Source organism: Pholcus phalangioides, unplaced genomic scaffold (genome assembly GCF_987345545.1).
Source record: "Pholcus phalangioides strain wild (caught in Gottingen) unplaced genomic scaffold, Ppha-v1.0 ptg000011l_1, whole genome shotgun sequence".
In the NCBI taxonomy this organism is placed as follows: Eukaryota; Metazoa; Arthropoda; class Arachnida; order Araneae; family Pholcidae; genus Pholcus; species Pholcus phalangioides.
In genome coordinates this window covers 5,205,798-5,230,803 of record NW_028301604.1, presented here as the reverse complement: position 1 = coordinate 5,230,803, position 25,006 = coordinate 5,205,798, and the positions used below count along the sequence as shown (strand labels likewise).

The following is a 25,006-nucleotide window of genomic DNA, read 5'->3' as shown; positions in this document are numbered from 1 at the left end:
CTAATGTAGTTTTGATATTTAAGAAAGGGTAGTAGAGAAGCGGTTTAGAATTATCGTCCAGTGAGTTTGACGAAGCCCCTTTCAAAAATACAGGAAGATATCAAACGGCAATTAGTGAAGTGCATATACGAGAATAACGTATTTTCAGAAAACCAGCATAGGTACAGGAAAGAGGAGCCATGTGTGACTAACCTCCTTTGCTTCTATGATCACGTGACTAAGGCTTTGGGAAATGGAAAAAACGTCTACGTAGTTTATCTTGATTTACATGAGATTTGAATTGGGAGCAACTTGCTGAATTGGATAGAATTGTGGTTGAGTGATAGGGCAGAACGGGTTATGGTGAACGGGGAATTTTCTGATTGGACAGGTATGAAGAGTAGAGTCCTTCAAGGAAGTGTCCTTGGTATTTTTTTCACTTTCATCGATAAACTCGGTTACGGCATCGATGGGATTGTTAACAAATTCGCAGATGCTGTGAAGCTAATGGGGCAGTTGGGAATCGAAGCAGCAGGGAGATGCTTCAGACAAACTTAAATATGATTGCAGCAAGGGCTAATGAATGGAGCATGACCTTTAGTGTTGATAAATGCATGGTCGCTCATTTTGGTTCAAACAACTCACGTTTCACTTACCAGTTGAATAGTATTACTATCCTATCCCGGTTGCAACTGGGGTCACCGATTTGGGAATTCTCATTGACGAGCAGCTTAAGTTTTCTGAGCATTAATCAGCGGTGGTCAGAAAAAGCGAATAAAATGCTCGGTTTTACTCTTAAAAAGGTTTCTTCGCGTTCTCCTAAAGTCATTCTTCCGCTTTTCCGAGACTTAGTTTGTCCTGCGCTGGAGTATGCCGTTAGGTTTTGGAGACCGTACCGTACATAGACTTCGTTGGGGGGGGGGGGGTGCAGAAAAGAGCTACGCGTTCTCTTGTTGGCACACAAGTCGTCGGGGGGTGTTGATTGAAGTGTTTAAAATTTTCAACGGGATGGATAGGACGAACCATATAAGTTATTAATACACCGTCAATCAATTGCGCCGACAAGGGGACACCAGTATCATTTAGTAAGGGCAATTTCAGGTTGTGGTGCCAAAGGGAGTTTTTCTCTAATAGGGTTGTTAATAAATGAAATAGTTTACCCCCTCGGGGTCGTGAATTCTAACACAATTGATGCGTTTAAAAAGAAGTACGGTAGACATAGTGGGGTAAATCGAGAAGCTATCCATACTTGGATAAGACAGCCATAATCTTTTTTATAGGCAGCGTATTATATATTTATTTATTAGTTTTTTCTTTCGTGATAATGTGCTTTTATATTGGGTTGCCGTGTTTTGGTTATATTTGACATGCATATTTTTTATGGACATCTCTTTTCAACCACCTTGATGGACAATTTTCCTGTTGTGGTCTTTGTATTTGTATATGTAAATGAAACAATTTTTTTTACGAGGAAATACTTCAAGCTATGTATATATATTTACCAATAAATGGCCATCAAAAACTTTCTTTGATGTGTTCGAACCTTGGACTGATTTACCCTCTTAACCAGTCGTGTGTGCTTGTATATTAACCAAGTCTCACGGAGGACATTCGCAGCAGCATTTTTTAACTGAAAGCAAGAAAAAAAAGACACGTCACATAGATATACTTACTCTCACGAAACATTATTAAATCATTATAATAGATGTAAAATACATAAAAATCAGTTCTACAGAAAAATATATTAATTTAATCTGATGTCCTGCGAAAGCCCATAAATGTGAAAAAACAATGATTTGTAATTTAAATCAATAATTTTTTATATATTCAAAAATACTTACTCGTTTAGTCAACTGCGTATCCATCATGAAGTTATGGACGTGTTTTTCAGCTCGGGTTAGTTCTAATTTTCGTGCTATCACAGCAACAACGAGAGCGGTGCAGCCAGCTCCCTAAACACGTATAAATAAAACGTTGAATAAAACAATCGTATCAATAACGGTATATTAATAATCTATTTACGTGCATTATTCATCATCTATCGGTCGGCTCGTGAGAAACATATACATCGTACAGCGTTATATACACGTACATGTTCGCTTGCTAGTTTAAAAAAAAAACATGTCAGAACGCAAGTATTTTCACCTCATTGCCATTCAAAAATAATAATAATAACAAAAGGTTTCCAGACTACATACCCGTGAAGGTAAAAAAAAAAAAAAACAGTACAGCCATCGAAATGGATGATACGAAGCATCTGCCTTTAAATAACCAGAGAATTTGATATACTGTATTTCTCGAAGATTCACAAACATACAGATGCGACGACCAATTGCCGCGAAACACGGAAAACGAACATTTTCTCGATTCATAGATTCTAGTTTCGAAAGATTCGGAATAAAATAGTAGTTTGTTACCAAATTCCACGTGTATGAAATGTGCCATGGTATATACTATAAAAAAAAAAAAATCTCTCTCTCTCTCTTTATTTAAACAAGACACGATTATTTACCGTTCGATACATAGGAATATTTTTGAGTCAAAAGTACTTACTTCAACGATGTTCGTTAAAAAAATCATTTAAACGTGTTTTTTTTCGATTCTAACGAAAAACCAGAAAAAAAGTTTTTAATGTTTGGGTTATTTACAGGGAGAAATGTTATTATTTTTCCGAGTCAGGTAAATACAGGGTGTACGTCTAAAGGTATCCAAAGTAATGGCTTATGGTGGGAGAACCATTCATGATTATTTTAAATTTATTTTGCATTGAAAGGCAACCCTTCAAGCATATTTTCAGGTTGATAAAGTTCAATGTGAGCATCATTAGTTGCTCTGCAGATGCCCAAACGGTGTTTAATGTCTTGAGGAGTTTTTAGTAGCATTTGAGTTGTTGTTAAATCAACTGCTGCAAATGCTGTTCCCTAAATCCTGTAGGAGGCTTCACGTTTCATTCAGTTCGTACACGTTGTACTCGTGTGACTAATTTAAATTCAGCTAGCCTAAGCAGAAGCAGACTAAAGTCGGTTGAGGCTCCGGGCGAGGAAGGAAATATTGGGAACTTTAAATTAGAAAAAAGTGTAAAGTTGGGGTTTTTCGGGGCCCTTAGAAGTCGGGGCCGCGAGTGAAACGGGCTTGCACACGCCGTTAAATCCGCCTCTAGTCATTTGATCATTTTTGTCTCACCACGGTCAGTTTCTGTACGCGAGGGCTAATTAGTCCTGGACCTACAATTTATTGCCGATTCCGAACGGCAGGTTTGTTTTTTTTACTTGTCGAGGGGTTGGTCGCTAAACCCTCGATGGTGGACTCCTTGCAGTAGCAATTTTTTCCTGCGATCTTGTCGCAGTTTTTTTTGTTGTACCCCTGTGTCAGGAAATTTTTCTGACAAGGACGAACCGGGTATCGAACTCGCGACACCTCTAAACATCCTTTGGCACTTTAGGCGAGCATCTTATCGACCTGGGCTAACACGCCCTCCGCCTCTAGTCGCCATACTAGTATTCCACCTTACATCCATCGTGTAACATTTCTCTGAGAAACTTCTAACGAACTGGTGCATATCGGAATGAGCCATATATGTGTTGTGGACTAAGTTTGTTTCTGAGGAAGGCCTATTATGTGTTTCAGAAGTGCTGCTATCTACCTTTCGATTTCGGAAGCAAGCAACTTGGCAGTTCGTTTTGCCTGTAACATGTACTATTCGTGCAATTTAAATGTTGTAAACTTAATTGTGTGTGCTCTCGTCTGTGGAGAGAGAAAGAGAGACCGGCTCTCATTTGCACATCAAAGTTGAAAAACCACAAAAAACAAAAAACTTTAGCCGACCACGCATCTCCATGCTGGCAGCAGTGGCGTCGGAGCCGGGGGTGCTGTGGGTGCTCGAGCACCCACGGAAGTTTGTAGAACGGGTTCGAGCACCCACAGAATTGATTCAAAAATCGAAATTTCCTGCATGAATCTCAAGACGGGCACCCACAGGTACGAAACACTTCCGACGCCCCTGGCTGACAGTAAGCACAACTGCTGCGAAAAGCGCCTCAAAAACAGTTGCCGGTATTGTGCAAGCACAACCTTGATAAAAAACTTGAATGAAAAACATGGAGTGGTCCTCTATATCGACAGTGTACTCTCATAAGTAAGCGTGTGTGTGTGTTTGTGTGTGCATTGTTCTTCAAGTATAAACCATTACTTTTTGATACTTTTAATCCGGGCACCCTATATGTTTGGAAATGAAAATAATTTAGAATTATTAATATAGATTAATTTTAATCTGATAATAGATTAATTTTAATCTGATAATAGATTAATTTTAATCTGATCATTAGTCTGTTATGATCTAATAGTTTTTTTTATATTTTGTGCTTCAGAATAATTTTCTGAGAGATTCACACTTGATATTTGTGTCTTCAAACATCACCATAAAAACTGATATAAAATGTAAAATTATTAATTAATTCTTTTCTTTACTGCTTTCCTGTTGAGGAAGTAAAGAAAATTTGAAGAAAAACATTTTTCTTTACTAAATTTCCGGTTTCATTCTTTTGTTTGCTGAGCAATTTCCTTATGCGAGCAAATCCAAGAATTGCCGGAAGAAGCTGATATCTTAGGAATTAATGTGTTATCATTAATGAAAAGAATATATTCAAATATATATAGTATTCACTGAGGACGAAAAATGAATTTTTTTCACTGACCCTAAAAAAATTTTGAGCGAAAACTTTTGTAGATGAATGTATAGCGCATCCAAATAATTTTTTCGCTTATAGAGAAGATTTCTATTTTTGAATTATTTCCGAAGGTGCTCGAGCACTTTTGGCTCGGATTTCTAATCAAAGTATGGTAAAATATCTATGGTAAAAAGTATGGTTCTTTACAAACATAATCTGTTTGTAAAGAAATTTGTTTTCTAATCTTAATAGCATTTATTCTTTTAAATTTTCAGGACATTTCTCAATTTTTGAGAGCACTTTTTCCGAGTTTTCAGGCTATTTATATGGTCAGCGGAACGGAATTTAAAATTTTAACGCCGCACTCGAAATCAAGACATCTTTCAACGGTTTCTGAGAGGGCCTTCTGGGTTGGCGGAAATTATTTTTGTGGTCAACAAGATCGGGGCCTTGGTTATTAAACTTTTAATTGATTTGCTGTTCATTTCCTCCGCTTAAAAAATTTATAACTTAATCGGCAACCAATAGATGGCGAGACATTTTGAAGAATCAAGTATGGAAAGCGATTGACAGTGTGTTTGTGCCGCCATCTATAGTTCCTTATACGCACTGAATTTTGACTATACGAGATTAGTTAGATCGGGGTGGCCTCGTGGCACTCTACGCGTTTAAAACATGCAGACAATACGGCCGTTTTTACGCGACGCGAACATTCTTTCCGTTCCTGCAAAATATTGTTAGGCCGTTCTCTTATTTTTGTAAAAATGTTCAGTTTTGTCACTCCTTTGAGTTAAATTGTTTTAATTTTTGAGTCATAAATTCGATTATCACAATGCAGGTTGTGTAATCGGTAGAGAAGTTTGTCTCACCTACACCAAGTTGGGGATTGACACCGGAACCTGGGTGGAGACTCTGGTTTCGGCCCCTCCCTCCGCAATAAACTTTGTAAGAGGGCTTAGCCCAACATCAGGTTGGCTTAGCCCCCCCCCCCCCTCCCAAGAATCCATGTATATATGTTTCAATTGCATTATACGTACAATGCATGGCGTATATACTCCCAGGCGGACGATCCTGAATTTCGTACCATATGTATGGGAAATACGTCCAGCAACAATGCCCGAAGATAAAAAACCAAACAGACACGCATTGAATACAAAACGTCATCACAAATTATTATTTTAAGAGTGCCTAGCACAATGAATATAGGTTTGGCAGCCTACAAAATCATTATTCATAAGAGAAGGATTGTTTAAAAGTGTTATTTGAGAGAATTTCTTTAATTACAAAATGGAAAAAATATAATTTCTTTAATTTTTGAAAAGAATTCGTGTGCCACACCCGATCAGGGAGGAGCAGGCGGGACTCGTGCCCCGGGCGCTGGACCAGAGGAGGCGCAAATTTTATTCCCAAACCTCTCTTTCAACATTACAAGGGGGCGCCAAAACGCGCACTTGCCCCGGGTGAAGAAACAGTTAGTTGCGGCCCTGCTCCTGATACCATGGAGGAGTGCTACCTGTGTCACGTGTGCCGTAGGTTAGCTACCCCTGATTTATACAGAAAAGCAAAATTAGCTCATTTTGATTTTTATCGAAAACATTTCCAAAACGTGGATCATGCGTGAGTTTTAGAATAATTTGTTACATTTAATGTGACATACTTGATGGGCATAGTTATATTCCATTGATTAAATTCAAGATCTCTCTATGATGATAAAACATTGTTATGTATAGTGTCTTTGAATTATCATGACTTGTTCATATTGCATGATTGCTGCATCCAGGGGAGGGTTCTAGGCCTGCCCGGCTTCATGGAGCGCCGAATCAGGGCCAAAGACAAAAAAAAACTGTTGATAAATTGGGAATAAATGTGTAAAATTCATAATGAAATAAGTGTGAAATGTTTAAGTCTTTAAAATTCGATCAATGAGTTTAGTAGATAGAATTAATCACAGAGAAATTTTTGATGCATTTCATCTAGCTGGGAACGTAGCAGTGAGTTTTGGGTTATTCGAATGATCAGGCGTATCCTACCTTAATGGGCGCCGAAACGATGTCTCGCCATGGGGCGTAGATACAGGGGAGGGGCTGGGTCCCAGCATCAATGACGGAACTGACTGATGTAATGTATATGCATATACAGTGAAACCTCGTTAGTGCGTCATCCGGTTAAAACGTCACCCCGCTTACTGGGTCACTTTTTGGTAGTCCCAATTGTCCTCAGGTAGGAATTTGCACAGCTATGGCTTACTCCGTTTAACGAGTCACTCCGCTTACTAAGTCATATTTTTGCTCTCCCAAGAGTGACTCATTAACGAGGTTCGACTGTATATGAATTGGAATCATCATCACCCAGCTCTTATTATCGTCCCCCCCCCCCCCAGGCTTTCATGTCCATCTCTGCCTATATCTCCCTCGCAGGGCCTCAACTGGGGATGGGGGAGTAGCAGTTTCTAGTGTCCTGGGAGTCAGACCAGAAGGGGCGCGAATTTCACCTTTTAACCTCTCCTTCAACATTATAAGGGGGGATGCCAAAATGCGTATTTTTCCCAGCTGACCAAGTTGCAGCCCTGCTCGCACGAGTGAGAATTTTATCTCGAGCCGAGTGTGCATCGTATGATACAGTGGTGGAAGAAACTATAAGGCCATGTGAAAAACGGCGTTAAAAAAAAAGTAACCGTCAGAATTTTTTGAAAATTTTTTCAGAGATGACGAATACAATGAAAAATAATATAATGAAAATTCATTTGAAAAAAATACGCAATATTTTTTCAGTAAAAAAATTCCCTTATCACACACACATTACAATGCAAATGGAAAAAACTATGAGACCACTCTTTACCAACTTTTACCACCCAAAGTAAGAATTAAACTGATTTTCTTAATTTTTCTGCTATTTCCCCTTCTAATTCTTCGGTTTAGAGATATTATCAACCATGAAATTCATGAAAAAAAATTATTTTCTGTATATTTTCTCTGAACTTGCCCATGATAATAGAAACAACATTAAAATTAAAAAATTTATACATAAAATTTTTTTTCACATTGAAAAGAGAACATTTAAAATTTTTTAATTTATAACATAAGTGCTGTGAAATAAATAAAATGTTTGTTTTGTAAATTTCGGAATCTCACTTTTTCAGGGAAAAAAAATCCAGTTCTTTCATGTAAGAATTTTTTTCTAATTAATAAAACCGATGTTCCCAATTGGGAACATTGGCCATTAATATGTCTAACGCAGCTTAACAATTTCCTGAAGAATAACGAATTTTATTCTGGGTATAAAAGAACGGTGGGTTCGTTTTCTTTAACAGATTGGTAGGGGAGAATAGCGATAATTTAAGATGTGAACAAAAATAATTCCTTCAGAGAAAATTATGAACGTTTTAGAAATTTCTCACACAGAACAGTAGAAATGTCTACAATAGGAGAAGAGGATGTATGCATGTGTTAAAAAAATGGATTCTTTGATCACCCTTTAAAACACCCACAGTAATGAGATTTGAATTCAATTTAATTTGAGGGGAATGAATGGTAAAATGGTGTTTTTTCAGATTATAAACTTATACAAATATTATATAAACATTCAAACGTCCCACCACTTCCCCTTCGACCTTTATCCTTTGAATTCCTTTATTGTCCCTTTGGGTCTCGAATTTACCAAATTCGACTGTATAATACTTTGAATGTCCTAAAATAATCAGCTGTCTGCGCATCAGGTTATTATACCGTATACGTCTCCTTCTCTCGAACCATTAAACCTGGGCTAGACAAATCGCAAAAAAATCTAGGAGCCAGAAAAAAATTTTACACAAAAAAGAAATGGTCCAAAATAATGCTTTTTTTGACTTTTTAGGGGCATAATGACCCTCTTTCAAGTTCACAGATATGCTGCTATAAGTTCCAAGCATTTTGTGCTGCTCTCAGCCTGTAATTTAGCAACTACACAAAAAAAAAAGGTGCCAATACCAATGTTTTAGTCTCCATGGCGAACTGGCGCCTGGAATTTTTCCCGCCCTGCATTAAACGCGGGTACTCGAATTGAGGCCTTTTGGTCCGTCTCGCCCTACCAGTGCTGTACTGGCAGGATTACAGCGCCCGGTTTACTCTCCAATCTCGTATTGCCTTAGGGCTGGGTCGTGGGGTGCAACCAGTGCATACCGTATACTTCTTAATTGCGTGTGACATTAAGAATTGTAATCAGAATACACATACCATAAGACCGGTGCTGACTGAAATGCCTCGACCGCAATATGTATTTGGTACAATATCACCATATCCTACAGAAAGGAAAGTAATGGCTGTGAGCCACATAGTGTTTAGGAGGTTGGCGTGCTCCTCATCATGGTACCTTGAAGAAAAAAAAGAAATGGTGAGAAAGTTCTACAGCAAGCATTATACAGAAATTTTTATGAATATTGTCTTATCATAAATTGTTTCACGCGCACACAGCTTTAACATGTATGATTAATGAACAGCGGTTGACATTGAAATATTTCGAGTGGACTAAAACTTTAGTTACAGCATGTTTCTAGTTATATAAAGTGTGGGTGAGAACAGACAGATTTATAGTTAGCATCAAAAATGAAAACAAAGCTTTCGCAAGATGATGCTAAAACTACCTCAGACGCTGATATACTGTAATCATGTTAAAATAACAAAATCGTTTCTGATAATATCTAGTAATATATTTAGTGCTTTGTGCATTAGTTATGCGCCAGACGTGAGTAGAAAGCATATTGAAGGAGCGTACTAAAAAAAGAGCCACCCTAAACCGACAGAACTAATGGCCATCGATACTCTTCTAGGACTAGACAAATTACTTGAAAATATTTGGTCATCGTCCATCACATAAGTTAGAATATCCTCGAACACTGCCGAATATACGCGAGAGAAGAATAGATGATACGCCATCGTAATTCTTATTTTTTTCACCAATATAGTATCGTTATGTAAGTCACTGATGTTTTTTAGAGTTGAACAATATCGACATTATTGCATTGACTGTATACATTTAAAAAAAGATACATCTTTATGTTCCTAGAAAGAATACAAAGAATATCGATTCGAAATATGCCAATCTTTTATATAGTTCATTGCGAGCAGAATTCGATTATTTTATTCTGAAAAGTATGAGCACCACCAAAATAAGAAAACGATGAATATCAGTTCAATGGATATGCAATCAAATAAGTCAACCTATAAGCTGTCAGAAAACAACCAACAACGTGGAGCATATTAAGATACGAGACCATATAAGACCTATAATGATGACAAATATGACGTTGATAATTCTCAAAATGTTTCAATATGGTTATTGCAATTTTGAATACGTTTCATAAGCCTTAAAAAATTGCAAAAGTAAAACTTATATAGTTATTATGTATTCATCTACTGCTGTGAAGTGCATGAATAGATCTCTATAAATGTTATATAGGGGAACCATCGCCAAGTAATTTTCAGATTACCCAATCCACGAAAGCGAAGTCGCGGGTAACAGCTAAGTATCTATATATTTTGAATAACTTCGATGGATCCGACCTACATTTTATGTTTAGAGATTTCAATGCAATGTGTGTTCTACCAAGTATCTCTTCGAATACGGTTATAAAAATCCTTATAATAATCATTCGGGAATAGGTTTAAGCATTTTGCGGCCCACTACGATATAAATATATATGTTTTTGTCAAAAGGGTGCAAAATTTACATTCTTGATATACATGACATTTGTGTTTTTTTATAGATTCTTAAAATTTTGAGCTATAGGGCATTATTAAGCAATCAAGGTCAAAATTCAATTCGTGGCATGTTTTTTAATATCGCTTTACGATTCCTTGTATTTTACGCGCCTGAGTCCGATTCTGGAATCTGCAATTTTTATAAAAAATAAACTCACCGAAATTGTTAGTTCCTCAAAAAAACAATACTTCATCTTTATTTTGATGAAATAAAATTCTAAACCACTTCGATCAAATCGTATTTCAAGTGTATTTTCTAGACAACTACAGATACGATACATCAAGGATTGTTTAGCTTTAGATATAATCGATGTGAATATATATATATAATGTATTATATTCTTTAGTCCGAATGATTCGTGTGATCGTTTCTGCTACATCTTTCAATAAGGAGAAAAGATTCAGATATTTTTCTCTTTTACCTACTGTGTAATGAGATTGTGAGCCAGGAGAAACAATTTAGTATCGATCCATGGACCTGATACTACGGGAGTTGTTATTCAATCTAATACACTTACCTCAAATTACTGGCCACAGCATCTCGAAGTCTTTTCGGACTTGAGCAATAACGCAAAAATAGTACTTACGTATCTATTTCAGTTAACTCAATATACTGACTTTTTTTTTTAAACTTTAGTGCATACCTATCTATAAAATCGAAATTGTTAATTATATGTAATTCTCAATGGGTAATTTCAAAAACTAATTATTTAGTTTTAATGCTCTAGAAATGGAGTTTTTCGTATATTTATTGCTTTGAAGTTTTAGTTGGACATTTATAAGAACACCGTATCGATAATAAATTTCTATAAATAAATTTTAATCTTGGAGATATTTCAGTGGGCCTGTGAACTTGAATGAGAAAGCAGTTAGAGTATTGTTTTTATATTATTAGAGGCTCAATATTATTCCGTTAAGGGGCCCTCGGCCTTCATCTTACTGTCACAAAAGGTCCATGGAACACGAAATATTAGATCGCTCCATAGATTATGCCTGGAGGTTGATGGAGCACAGGGAATTAAGTAAATTTGATGTATTTTGTTTTACTCTCTCAATGGCATTTACGAGATATATCACCTTTTTAAAAGGCTTTCATTTTAGCAATGATAGTATACGATATTTTGTAAAGCTAGGGAATGGGACATATTTTCCTGTTCTCCTTACTTCGCATTTGCTGAAGACCGGAAGAAAGACTCTAAACCATAAAAATGATATGGCATTTTACAGAGGACTGCTTTTTGCTATGCAGGTCAAAGGGTACAAATGGACGCGGCAATACATTAAAAATTCCAAATCTAACACACGCGCTGTATGGAAAGAAAAAAAAAAGTATTAATATGACAAAAACCTTTTTAGTAAAATAGTGATCTGATAAACAGAAAAAAATTATTCTTGAACTTTACAATCTCTAGAAGCCAGGGCCCCCCTTTTGAACGAGAGGGTTTTGGGTAAAAAGGGAATCACGAGCCTACAAAGACTATCGTTAAAGATGAATAGTCGGTCAGTAAATCTATGTGGTTTAAAATTTAAGGCCCCAAATTAAGACTTGGGCAAATGTCCACTTGTCCATGTGAAAGTCAAGATCTGCTAATGAGCTTTTGTTGACCATTGGCTCAGTTTGTAGAACACTGTTTTTAGGTTATCGAAAAATAACCAAAACGAGTTCTTGACGAATGAAAAATCTCTTCGAGGTGTTCGGGGCCGTTTCTGGGCTTTATTCCAAGTATCCTGAAATCCTGAAGATTTTACAGTATGTGTTGTCATATAGGCTTTCAACAATATATACAGCGTTTCGCCCGAGTGGCGCAGTGGTAAGATGCTCGTCTTCCACTATGAAGGTTACCGTCAAAGTCTACGGGTTCGAATCCGTACAAAGAACATCAAAAACGTTCTTTACCTACCGAGCCTGGAGCGACCACCGATAGATGCCGCCTTCATTTCTCACCCAACTCCACCGCTGGGGAAATTGCAATACAGTAAAATCTCGATTAATCGTCACCGTCCGGACTAGGTAAGTGTCGGAAATCTCTTAATACATATGTACAGTATCGTGATTTCACTGCGGGCTTGGGACGAAAACGAAACTAAAATCTTTTAAAAGTGAATAATACACACATATTTTGTTTAATTTTACAAAACACACACGATCAATATAAACTTCAATATAAGGTCAGGCCAAGCAGTGGCGACATTGAAAATAACATCCTTTATGTTGTATCCCTTCCAAAATTCTTTGACAGTCATGGCATTATCAGCAAGTCTTCAATAAAAGCTTTTCTGTAGTGTTTCATATTTCCAATCAGGCCCTGGTCCATAGGCTTAAGTGAAATTGTATTCGTTGGGAAAAGGGGGGGGCGTGTTATTTGGCCATCATCTGATGATGGTGATCATCACTTTTGAATTCACAAGAAGGGTATGTCGGGGCATTGTCCAATAACAGCAGTGCTTCCTGCGGCAACTGCTTCTCGACCATATGAGCTATAACTTGAGGCACGAAAACTTTTCGGAACCATTCTGAAAAAGAATTGTTTGGTCCATCCCAGCACTTTTTTGGGTATAATATTTCACCGGCAATGCGTTCATATTTAAATTTTTGAAAGCACGTGGTTTTTTGGATTTATTAATTACAAGCAGGAGTAATCTATGATTGCCGGTGGCATTTGCACAGACCATCCGATCTTTTTGGACCTTAAAATCTGGGGTGGTTTTTCCGTATTTTTTTTTAGACGATGACGGATAACAGAAACTGACGATTAAACAAGTGACGGCTAATCGAAGTTTTACTGTATATACAAATATATTGCAGTATGGCGATATATGATCGGAGTTGGTGTGCGCGGTAAAATAGTAAATAGTAGTTGCCGATGGACACCGTATATAGTCCCAGGTCAGTGAGACAGTCACCAACTTTACCAAATGAAGCTGAGATGTCTTATGAAAATCCCTTAGTCCTCGTCAGAACTTTTCCTGACTCTGAAATATCGTTTCACTTGACGAAGGCTGATAGTGCCAAAAGTATGGAGCTATTAGATGTAGTCCCCACACCGAACGGTTGAGCACGAACTTTTCGGTGAAGGACATGAAAAAAAGCCATTCGGAATATACGAAACCTTTTCAATTAGGTCTACTGCTGAATGACAAAAATTACCAAATGAGTTGCACAGAAAGAAAACCAAAATAACTTTCAGAATGATTAGGATTACTCAAAGGTTAAAATATTTGAAAACATTTTAATCTGATCTAAGCTCGAGGCTCGAGAAGTGCATGATCAAAATTGTTAGTTGTTGCATATTTAATAGACTATGATATCGTCATTCCAAGATACATAAATTTCGATCGGTTAGGACAGATTTTGCTTCTAGTAATATCAGCAGTTCATTTTTATGTATAAAGTCATAACGGTATATAAAAATACCCACTTCCTTAAAGTCATAACCTCCACCAACAATGAACATGTTTTAAAAGAAGCATAACAATATCTATAAGACCTATTCAAAAGGAAAGATTCATGAATATCAAGTGTCTCCTAAAGCGATACGACGAAACAAAATTACTAAAATTTTAAAATATTCTTTTACACAATTTCTTTTTATCGTCATCAAACTACTTTGCATGTTAGGTATTGTGGAACGTCGATAAGTACTGAGGAATTTTTATTTTTGAATCTGATATCATAATTCCTTCTGGGCAAAAGCAGACAAAGAATACGCTTTTGAAATTCTGAGACTAGCCCCCCCACCCCTCCTCATTTATCAAGATAATTCTAACATACCTACACTCTGGTAAGGCGTGAGTTGAATGTCAGCCATCGATGTCAGATGCTATTAACACTCAGGAAAAAGAAACTTTCCGTTATCAGAATTTCAAGTATACTTATTTCCACGAGATGGAAAAAAAATTCCAGAAATAGTTTTAGGGAATTATTATTATTATTATTATTACTATTTTATTTTGTTTTTCTAGGAAAAAAAACGAGAAACGGAACAGTGTAAGTGCTCTTCAAATACACAAAATTAGTATAATGTCACTACGACTTTTGGGAAATATTTTTTTTTTTTTATTTTATTTTACGGAAATTGGTATTTCTCTCGTATTTACCATAATAATAATAATAAAAAAGAAATTCAGAATCAACGGAATTAGATGTGTTTTTTATTTTATTTTTTCACGAGTATGTCATTAAGCAAATGCATTAATGCAGCATATGTTGCATCCAACCATAAATATTTCTCTTTGGGAGAATGGTGAAATTGTGGATTTCGGTGGTTTGCGTGATAAAGGTATACTGAGAGTTTTTTCTGTTGCTAATAAACCGCTGTTGCTGTCTTCGTGCTTGTATGGATTCAACATTTTAGCAGAAAAAAAAATGGGCATTTTATTTTTTGTTTGCTCCTGTTGCTGCTAGCAACTTGCAACTATCACACACATCTCCGCTTCCCTGCAAGTCATAAATATAAGGTTCTTCTTTTATTATTACTGTTTTTTTAGTATTAACTATACCAATTCGGCTGAAATTCGTTTTCCTAGATTTAAAAATAGAAACACTCTCCCACACGGAGAAGATCTCGTCATCTGAAATGTATCAATAAAAATATGATATTGACTTTCTGGATACGTACTAAGTAAAATATAAGTACTATATATATATATATATATATATATATAAGTTTTCTATCTAATGGATATCATATATGAATGAAATGTGAAATAGGATTATATCGTATATATTGGTTCAGTATACAGACTGATCTTTACGATGAGCTTTACTCCAAGAGACTTTCTTGTAGAATGGTGATAATATTGGAACTATTTGTAGCTAATATAACTATATGAAACTATTTTTATACCCAGAATTGCCCAGAAAGTCCTTGCACAGGCCTTTTCCCTTTCAACCGTTCATCGTAGATAAAACTTCCAGTCGTAAAATGTTTTAAATGAGATAGTATTTATATTATAGTTCATTTAAGCAGTGCCGTATTAACGCATGGGCCCAACCGGTCACGGCCCAGGGGCCCCAAGAGAAGCGGGGGGAGGAGTGCTGCTCACAAATATGACAACTGTTTGAGATTTTCAAGAATTTGCCAGGTAGGACCTCAGAAAAATTACTTGGTCCGGGGTCCATGATGCACTTAAGACGGTCCTGCATTTACGTAAATAAATTAGTTTTTTTAAATTAAATTACGAAATCTCTAACTTTTTATGTTTCCGACCGTCCCTATAGTTATAACTAGATAAAGTTTATCCTTTCGGAAATATGTAAAATAAAACACGTTTCATTGCAGTACAACAAAATAATATCAACACAGATATTAAATTTTAAAGTTTTAAAGGAAATTCATCTCTCTCTAGTTCACAAATTGAACAACAAAATAGTTATATTTTACTCAACCAAATAATGAGATATTTGTTTGAAACATGTCTCTGACGTTAATGTATTGAGTGACTATGATTGATATTAAGTTTTCTTTCTCAAAATTTTATCAATGAATTACATTTTTTTCCAACATGTTATTTTAAAATAAAAATTTCCAGTTGAAAAAAATGTTGAGAATAACTTTCATGTAACAAAAATTTACTTTTTGTGTTTCCCCCCCTTCCCCATGGCCCTAGGATCGTATCTGGAAATAGTTTGTTCTTGCAATAATGTGCAAACAAATGAGTTTCAACACCGATACGATAAAAATTATGCGAGGTATTTAAATTTCAAAACTTGTAATATTGTATCAATTTTTTTTTTGGTGCTTGGGAGCCATCTCAGCTGCTATTTAGGCATCGGCGCAAAAAATATAAATTAGAATAATTATATAGAGGGTGATTTTTTCCCCTTTACTATCACTCAGCGTTATTTGTTTATAAGTGAAATTCGGTGATAATTGGCTACCTATTTCGCATGTCGAAATTAACGAATAAAATGAATTAATTATGAGTTTGCATACAAGTAATTTATCAAAATTCATTGATAATTTTTTTTCAAAAACATTGGAATACCAATCATACATTATAATTAATCAATAAATTAACATTAAACACCTGTTTGAAACCGATATCTCATTATTTGGTCACGCACTCATTATCTGGTACAGTGGAAAGAGACCCCTGAATCTCCTTATTCAATTTAAATTTTACTATCTCGGTTAATAATATGGAACGTACGGCAATGAAACCCCTTTTGTTTGGCATATATATACATATATTTCTGACAAGACAAACTTTTCCTTAGATATGCTTTTAGATACTATTCTAGATATGATTCTAGATACGGGACCTATGGCTCTGGGAAAATAATAAAAAGAAAACATTTTTTTTTTTTTTTAATATTTTCAAAAATTGATATGTTTACGCAAAAGTGCCATAGAGAAGGAATATTTACCTCATTTAACCCTTTAAGCGGCACAACAGAAATCCCTAAACCCCCATTCGAAAGCCGTATCTTTTTTAATGCAGAAGGCTCCCTTCAGATATTCAGTAGAACTAAGGAGTATAGAAAAAAACTGTTCCATTGAAAAACCAACTTTACAAAATGTCTGGGCTTGTCAACGCTAAAATGATAGACTTTTAAAGAAGCGAGATGGTTCGTCATGCCGCTTGAAGTGTTAAAACATTTTTGTAATTATAAGCTTTTATCTACGACTAATGGCTTCGAAAAAAAAGCCTGGGCATTGACCTTCTGGACATGCTGTACACAGGGTGATTCAAAAATGCATCACCAAAATGAAAAGACAATTCAGGCATGCGATAACAATCCAAAATCACATAGCAACATAGATGCGCAAACGCCATCTGTAGCCGCTACAGGGAGTTGTTGCGTCACACACTTTTAAAGAAATCCTGAATTTACGCAAGCGTGTGCATCTGGCAGAAAGTATGCATCCACAATTCTGACAACATAAATACGTTATGGGCCACATATACACTCAGAACGCCCATTACTATTACTTTAATTAACTTTATTGACGTATATTACTTTAAATTAGTAACTTTTTTTTAAAACATCCTGACTATGTATACGAATGAAATCCTTTTTATATGTATCGTATTAAATTACAGACGAAATTTTCAAATAACTGAATCAGTCCATATCTTATAGAATGAGAAATCTGGTTGTCTCCAGATGTTGAGGTTGCTCGATGAAATGGTGTTAACGAAAAAACTTTTCTTGCGCTTCTTTTGCTAACAAGATCACAAAACACTAAGAATTAGCCAAAAGTTCCACCGGAATTAATTTCCAATTCAAACATTCAAACTACATTTTTCCAGAGTTTTATCCTCATGTTCTTTACCTCGACAGAAAGTAAAATACCCGATTTCCCTTTATTGCTGGTTGATGCAAAAATATTGAACGTAGACTAAATTTATATATATAATTCTTAGATTTATTTAAATAATATAGCATATCTTTATTTTATTTGTTTGTTGAAAACAGCAACTATATATAATAATGATTTCATTCGATCTTCGATTCGAAATTAACAGAAATTGATGGATAATAACGGAAACTTTTACGTGATTGCGAATATTCGAAACACACACACACAAATGCAAAAAAAAAAGATGATGATGGCAAACAAATAATAAAATGATAAATGAAAGGGAAAACTCAAACGTCATGGGAACAAATGGGATGCGAAAATAAGAGCGAAAAAAACAAAATTTCAGGCATGAAAATACATACAGATAACGTAAAGATGTTTCTCCAGAAAAAGAAAAAAAGCAAAAGGGCTTCGGCATTGAATTCACTCTTCGAGTTAAAGGAAACTCATCCACATGCGCAGAAATATTCCACAAAAATATATCGAAATGGAAAATAACAATGAATAAATTAAATAAAACGATAAGAGATGAAAAAGTGCTACCGCAATTTCCGAGGGGGAAAAAAACGAAAACTTTATTTGAAATTGGGTTTCGGTTAACATTATATTCGATCGTTTATTTTTCTTTTCCAGCATACAAGTACATATTTCGGTGTCTTATTACTTGTTTTTATCAAATATAATGATGCTGAATCGATATTGAATGGTAAATAAAAATAGAAAATTACATTCGTTTAACATAAACTTCTCGGATTTGTATTTTATTACACCATTTACCAGCATTTTGTGTTTCGTGTATGATCGCTTAGAGTCATTCCAATGTTATTGGTGTTTCTGCCATTATTCTTATCAATAAATGCTGATTTATTCTAATTGTTGTTGTGGTGATAATATGGAGTCTGAGACACGAGCTAACAGTTCTAATAGGATATTATTGAAAGAAATGAACTTTCATGTTCCGACATCAGTTTCCTCCCTAAATATTTTTTTAATATGAAGAAAAAGGTAAAGAAAAAATGTAACTAATCTTTTGGTAAATGATCAGGCTATTAGTACCAACATTGTGAGATAATGTTATTATTCTTATAAAGGCCTCCGACCACTTCACGTGTGTGTGTGTTGTGTTCTTATCTTGGATGCTCGCTGAGTCCGCTGTTTCAGCGAAATAGCGAGCAGTAAAACGAATGTACAGAGCTAAATGGGAGAGTAAAGCAGAGATTTTACGAGAAGTCAACGGGAGTAGGAAAAAAAAAAACCCTGCCTTAGAGAATTTGCGGATTATTCGCTTTTTTTTAATGGAGTACGGGCCATAAGGATCTACATCCATTCAAGCTGATATGTGAGGGTAAAAAATCTTTTAATGTGTATCTTTGAGTTTATGATTCAGCGTGGTGCTACTCTACCATACAATGTAAGTGCAGTACGGTGCTGTGTATGTAGAGTCTGCGAAGCTAAATGTATTTCGGAAGGATGAACAGCGATTTTACATTGGAAATTTATTGATCAAACTATTTCCTTTTAAATAAAGAGTTGGAGTTTTTTCCTGAATATTTTCCGTGTCTAGTGAGAATCTGGTATATCTGGGTTGTTTGCAAATGCCTAATGCGAGTGTTTTTTTTTTGGTGTGCATGTTTGTTAGGATGATGACATTTTTTTTCTTCTTTGTAATCAGCTCTAAATATTCTCTGGATAGATCTTATATGTCATGGGCATACCATTTTTTTTTCAAATCCTACTTTTTGAAATTGTTGATGTTGCATGGAAGTGCATGAATTGAATGATTTTGGAAAATATACGAGATGTTTTCTACCGATGCGGATTTAACATAAATCTCAAAATCCCACGAGAATACATGGCGATCACGTTCCCCCTATTCTTTCAATCTTATAAAAATTTCAATTATATAAAGTGGCCAACTTTAAGTTTAGAAGAAGATTTGAATGTAATGGAATATTTTTGGAGGATACCGAAACAACGATTATGTTAAAATATATAACGGACATGAAACTATCAGCAGAAGCTTTAAAAAAAAACAAGTAATTCTGGAAAAAACTAAAATTGAAATCGCAATTATTTTTTATTGAAATCCAATAGATGCATTAAGCGGGAAAATTGATTCTTTTATTGCATTATTCTATTCTTGCAAGTTGATATAATTGCTTTTTTCCTACTCCGTGGAAAATAAACGTATTTAGTAGTTTTATTTAGATAATTGAGCAATTAGCCAATTAGTTTGAGCGTCTCCATTGCCTATAAGAAAATAAGATTTTTGAAATGATCGGCTATAAATATTGGGAGATGCTGGAGAAATTTACGCTTGGAACCAGGTAATGTCTACATTTACGATAATGTTAGTTAAAACATTTGATTCTATATATACTGGGAAGCAAATAAGAAATATATAAGTAATGAAATTTTTCGAAAAATACAAAACGGTGGACAGTAAATTTTTTATAGATTCTGAAATGATCCGAGTTTTATCATTCATGGTATAATTTATGAGAAGAAAAAGTAAATTGAGTTTAGAGAAAAAAGTGGAAGAAAATGAAGAATAACATCTGTGCAGAGGGACGATGAGTATTAATAATTCAGCATGGTACACAAAATAAATGTGACAAAGAAGATAGAAACACACAGACATATATATTTATATACACTTTTTTTGTACAGTGGACAAGACACTTCTAACATGAATAAAAGAAATGAACAGCGGTGACACGCGCTGGTCACTACCGAGCTAAAATCAAGGAATCTCTTGTTACAAGAGCCTCGTGGACGATGCAACGTGATGCGAATACCTTCCGTACTAATAGATCACTAAATCGCACACGTTGCTGTCCAATTGTGTCGTTGTCAAAAACGCGACTAGAAAGAAATTATTCGAAACAAAGTATAAAAAAAGGTTACAATCTCCGCTTTGACCCGAAATAATTTTTAGCCACCCAGTGGAAAAAAAATAGAGCCTATCAAAACAGTTGAATTGTACTGTACTCATCTCTCTATCGCCTTTGGGAACAATAAAATACTCTTATATAAAACCGCCATTTATGTTGACGGGCAAGTTTTATGGCGGAAAAGAGAATGAATTTTTATTGTTTGTTATAAATACGAGGAGAAAAAAATAAATTTTATTTTTCTTTTCAGTCATGAAATTTCGATTCTAACACTTGCACGTACAAAGACATAAAATCAGCCAACAGTAGATAGCGCTTACGAACCCGGTAAAGAAAATTAGAATTCCTCAGTTGAACCATGAGTGTGTGTGTTAGATGTTTTGAAATCTAATGTATGTTATTTATTTTTATAATGAATACTGGAATAGTTTTTAAATGGGCACTAAGGGCTGTACAGGGTGGTCCTGAACTCTTGCGACATTGCTATTGCGGTCCCTCACTAACTGCAATTTTTGAAACAAAAGGTAGTTGCTTTCACAATCAAAAGATCTGATGAATTATATAAAAAAATTGAGTTTTAGTACAAAGGTTCATAATTGATTATATAATTATGAACGTTCGGAAGAACAAGTTAGCGAAAATAATATGTTTTTAAGAATGACCTAGTCACAATCACAAGGCATGAATGTGATAAATAAGAAGGACTAATAATCCTTCCGATAAAATAAGAGGAATGTGTGATGATGTACGTCAAAAAACAATTTTTTAAGAGAATCTAAAGTCACAATCCACTCACCCAGTCAGAAAAACGATACCATAACATACAAAGATCGATACTTTAACAGAAAAAAAAACTAATTTATGAGTCACATACACACACTGACATTAATAAATTAAATTTCTGTAGATTTTTGGAATTTTATCACAGAGAAATATTTAAAGTATTGCGTGATATGAAATCCTTCATTGATGGAATCCTCAAATATAGAACAAAACACTGCATAACAATGCAAGACAAAATTAGATAACAGTAGGTAGTGCACCCAAACCCGGTAAAGAAAATAAAAATTACTCGGTCGAACTTTGAATATATATATATATATATATATATAGATGTTTTGAAATATCTAATAAATCTATAATGTAGGTTATTTATTTCTATAATTAATACTAGAATAGTTTTTAAATATAGGCATCGACTGTACAGTGCGGTCTTAAACTCTTCTGATAGAATAAGAAGGATAATGGTGTACACACCAAAAAAAAAAAAACTTTTTTAAAGGAATCTATACAATCTACTTATTCAGTCAGAAAAATCAGTACTGTGTGTCATACTAAGATCGGTATGGTTTAACAAAAAATAAACCTATTTATGAGAGTCATTGACAATAACTAAATTTGTCCATTTTTGGAATTTCATCACAAAGAAAGAGTTAGTTAATGTTGAATGGGAAATCCTCAAATATAAAAGCAAAATACTGCATATTTTGCTTCCCCCCCACCCCCAAATATTAATTAAGCATCAAGACATTTTTATGGAACTGACAGTTTATGAAACCAGTGAAAATTGTCTTTATGTCTTAGACTCACTATACACCAGAATATTTCCACACTTTGAAAATAAATAATAATGCATATAACACGCAAGAGGTAACAGTGTCAAATATCGGAATATGATATGAAATTTTTTTTACGGTAAAATATTTATCTATCGTAAAATAAGGTATGTGCGCACACGCATCTATCAATAAATAAGAGTCAGAAACAGGATCTTAAAATTCGTGAAAAATAATGTCGGCAACATAGGATACGCACATTTTTTATGTCATACAAGTGACAAATGATTGATTTGTTTTACAGTTCAAAAGATTTCTCAAGTCACAAGGAAGAGAGCTGCAAGGTATAAATGTCATGCGAGAAATATCCCTTTGGTAAGAAAACTAGAAAGAAATACTATTTTCTCTGGAATCTAGAAAACAATACGAAAACTTTTACTTTACAATTTTTTTGGCCACGCTGCTGTAACCCGCCATCCAATGTCAGACCCAAGTGAAAAATAAAAGGAACGAATCCAAAACATCAAATATCATCAAAAATCGTCATACAAAATGTCATTCAAATTTTATGTTTTTCGTAAATCCTTTCGTGAATTTTTTTTTTGTTAGAAAACAATATTTTTTCATATTATACAGTGAAGCGCTAGAAAAATTGGTACACCTACCTAATATCGTGTAGGTCCCCCTCAAGCACTCAGAACTGCTTCAACACGACGTAGTATGAACTCCACCAATATGTGAAAGTATCCTGAAGGCAATTCACACTATGATTCTTTCAGGGCAGTCCACAGTTCCGTAACGGTGTCAGGTGATTTGGTGCAGCATGTTTGCAAGATATTCATTCCCATATGAGCTCAATAATTTTCATGTCTGAGGATGTAGGTGGTGAAGTCAGAAGAGTGTTCTTGGAGCCACTCGGTAGCAACTTCCGACGTGTATGGCGTTGCATTGTCCTATTGGAATTGCCCAAGCCCGTCGGAATGCATATGAATGGGTGTATGTGATGAGAAAGGATGTTACGTACTGGTCACCATTCAGTCATCTGTAGCCTTATCAGGGGGCCCATGTCATGCCAACTACACGCATCCCATACCATGACACAGCATCTATCAGCTTTAATAGTCGCTTGTTGGCATGAGGGGTTCATGGTTTTATGGGGTTTTCTTCATACCCGTATACGCCCATCAGCCCATATTCAACTAAAAACGTGATTCCTCAGACCAGGCAACGTGTTTCCAGTCGTCAACAGTGCCACTGTAATGATCGAGTGGTCATAGTGACGGACTCGCATCGCGAGGACCCCGGGTTCGAACCACACCGTCACTACAGTGGTGGTCGGCTGAAGCTGGTTTTTTGTAAAGCAAAGATGATCAGACCGGATCTAGACGAGAAGGGGCCCAGTAGTGCCTACACCGGTGTTTCCGAAAGTGGGCAATATCGCCCCCTGGAGGGCGATGGAATAGTCCAGGGGGCGATAGAAGCTACGGACTTGACATAGGATCATGAATTCACTTGAGTTGGGGGGGGCGATGTGAGAAAAATTTTTTGAAGAAGGGGGCGATGGAATGAAAATTCTGGGCAGCTATGGCCTTGACGAGTGTTTTCCAAAGGGGGCAATATCGCCCCTTGGGGGGCGATGAAATGGTCCAAGGGGGCGATAGAACCTACTGATTTAACATAGGATCCTATGGGTTTACTTGAGTTGGGGGGCGATGAGCGGAAAAAATTTCTAATGAAGGGGGCGATGGAACAAAAAGCTTGGGAGACTATGGGCTAGACGATCGGCCAGACTGCAGCTCTTTCTTGCTGAAGACCCCGACTAGCACAAGTTCTGCGGAATCGCGCATTTGTTACTCTCAAAGGGTCCTCCTTTGGGTATACCCCCCCCCCCCCACGAAATATTTTATACAGTATTTTAAATTCTTTTAGTCGATTCATTTGCACATGCCACGATACTTCATGTTATTTCACAAATGTGCTTGATTTTATGTATCAGTATTCATGTATCTTATCTGTGTATACATATATATATTTTTAAATAAATAACGTGATCTTCTCGTATTCCCAAGGGATCAGCATGATCCGTCCAGGGAATTTGTTAGTGTTAGTAAACATCCATGCCCGAACCGGGATTCGAACCCAGACCTGCACAGTGAGAAGCTAGTTCCCTAACCACTCGACTGCCAGGCGGCAAATGCCATGCCTATGCTATTTGTAAATTTTGAGAATGAGAATAAAAAAATTTTTCCGAGACTGCCACGCCCTCGGGAGTAATGTGCTTAAATTGTGCAAGCGACGGAGCCTGGCCGTATTCGATAAGTAAGTCATCAAAGTTACTCGCTCGAGTGGGCCTTCGGCTACAAAAGCCGATAACAAGGCCGATACAAAAGCGTTGTACAGTTCCCATGCTGACACTTGTTGATGTCCCAACATTGAAATCTGTAGCGATTTGAGGCACAGAGTGTTGCATGTCTATCTCGTGAAACGATTCTTGTCGGCCGTCGGTGGTCCCGTTCCTTCGGGATCTTTTTGCGCCCTGACCTTTATCGGAGATTTGATGTTTTTTTCATAATTCTTTATATTCACGGTACGCTCTTACGATGGTTGTGCGCAAAAATCCAAATTTCATCTCTACTTCGGAAATGCTGTCACTCATCTCACGAGCTGCGACTACGAGAAGCCACGTTCAAAGTCACTTAAATCGTGATAACCTGCCATTTTAGCAACAGAAACAGCTCCCCTAACCACTCGTTGTCTTATATAGGCGCTGCTGACCGCATCGAGTTAAGTTGATTGGGTGCATTTCTCCTTTATTTGCAAACTCTAGGAATATATTAAAACTCCTAGATTGGTTTTTAGGATGTT

General features: G+C 35.9%; 1 protein-coding gene across 1 annotated transcript in view; it reads right to left on the bottom strand.

Annotated features, from left to right (window-relative positions):
• The window catches only part of LOC149079972 (small conductance calcium-activated potassium channel protein 1-like), a 185,696-nt gene that overhangs the window by 22,622 nt on the left and 138,068 nt on the right, over window positions 1–25,006 (bottom strand). The window contains exons 5-7 of the mRNA XM_089238890.1: window positions 8,858–8,993; window positions 1,821–1,931; window positions 1,482–1,609 (exon numbers count right to left, since the gene is read on the bottom strand). Of these exons, the coding sequence (XP_089095016.1) occupies window positions 1,482–1,609; window positions 1,821–1,931; window positions 8,858–8,993 (375 nt within the window). The remainder of the gene's footprint in view (window positions 1–1,481; window positions 1,610–1,820; window positions 1,932–8,857; window positions 8,994–25,006) is intronic.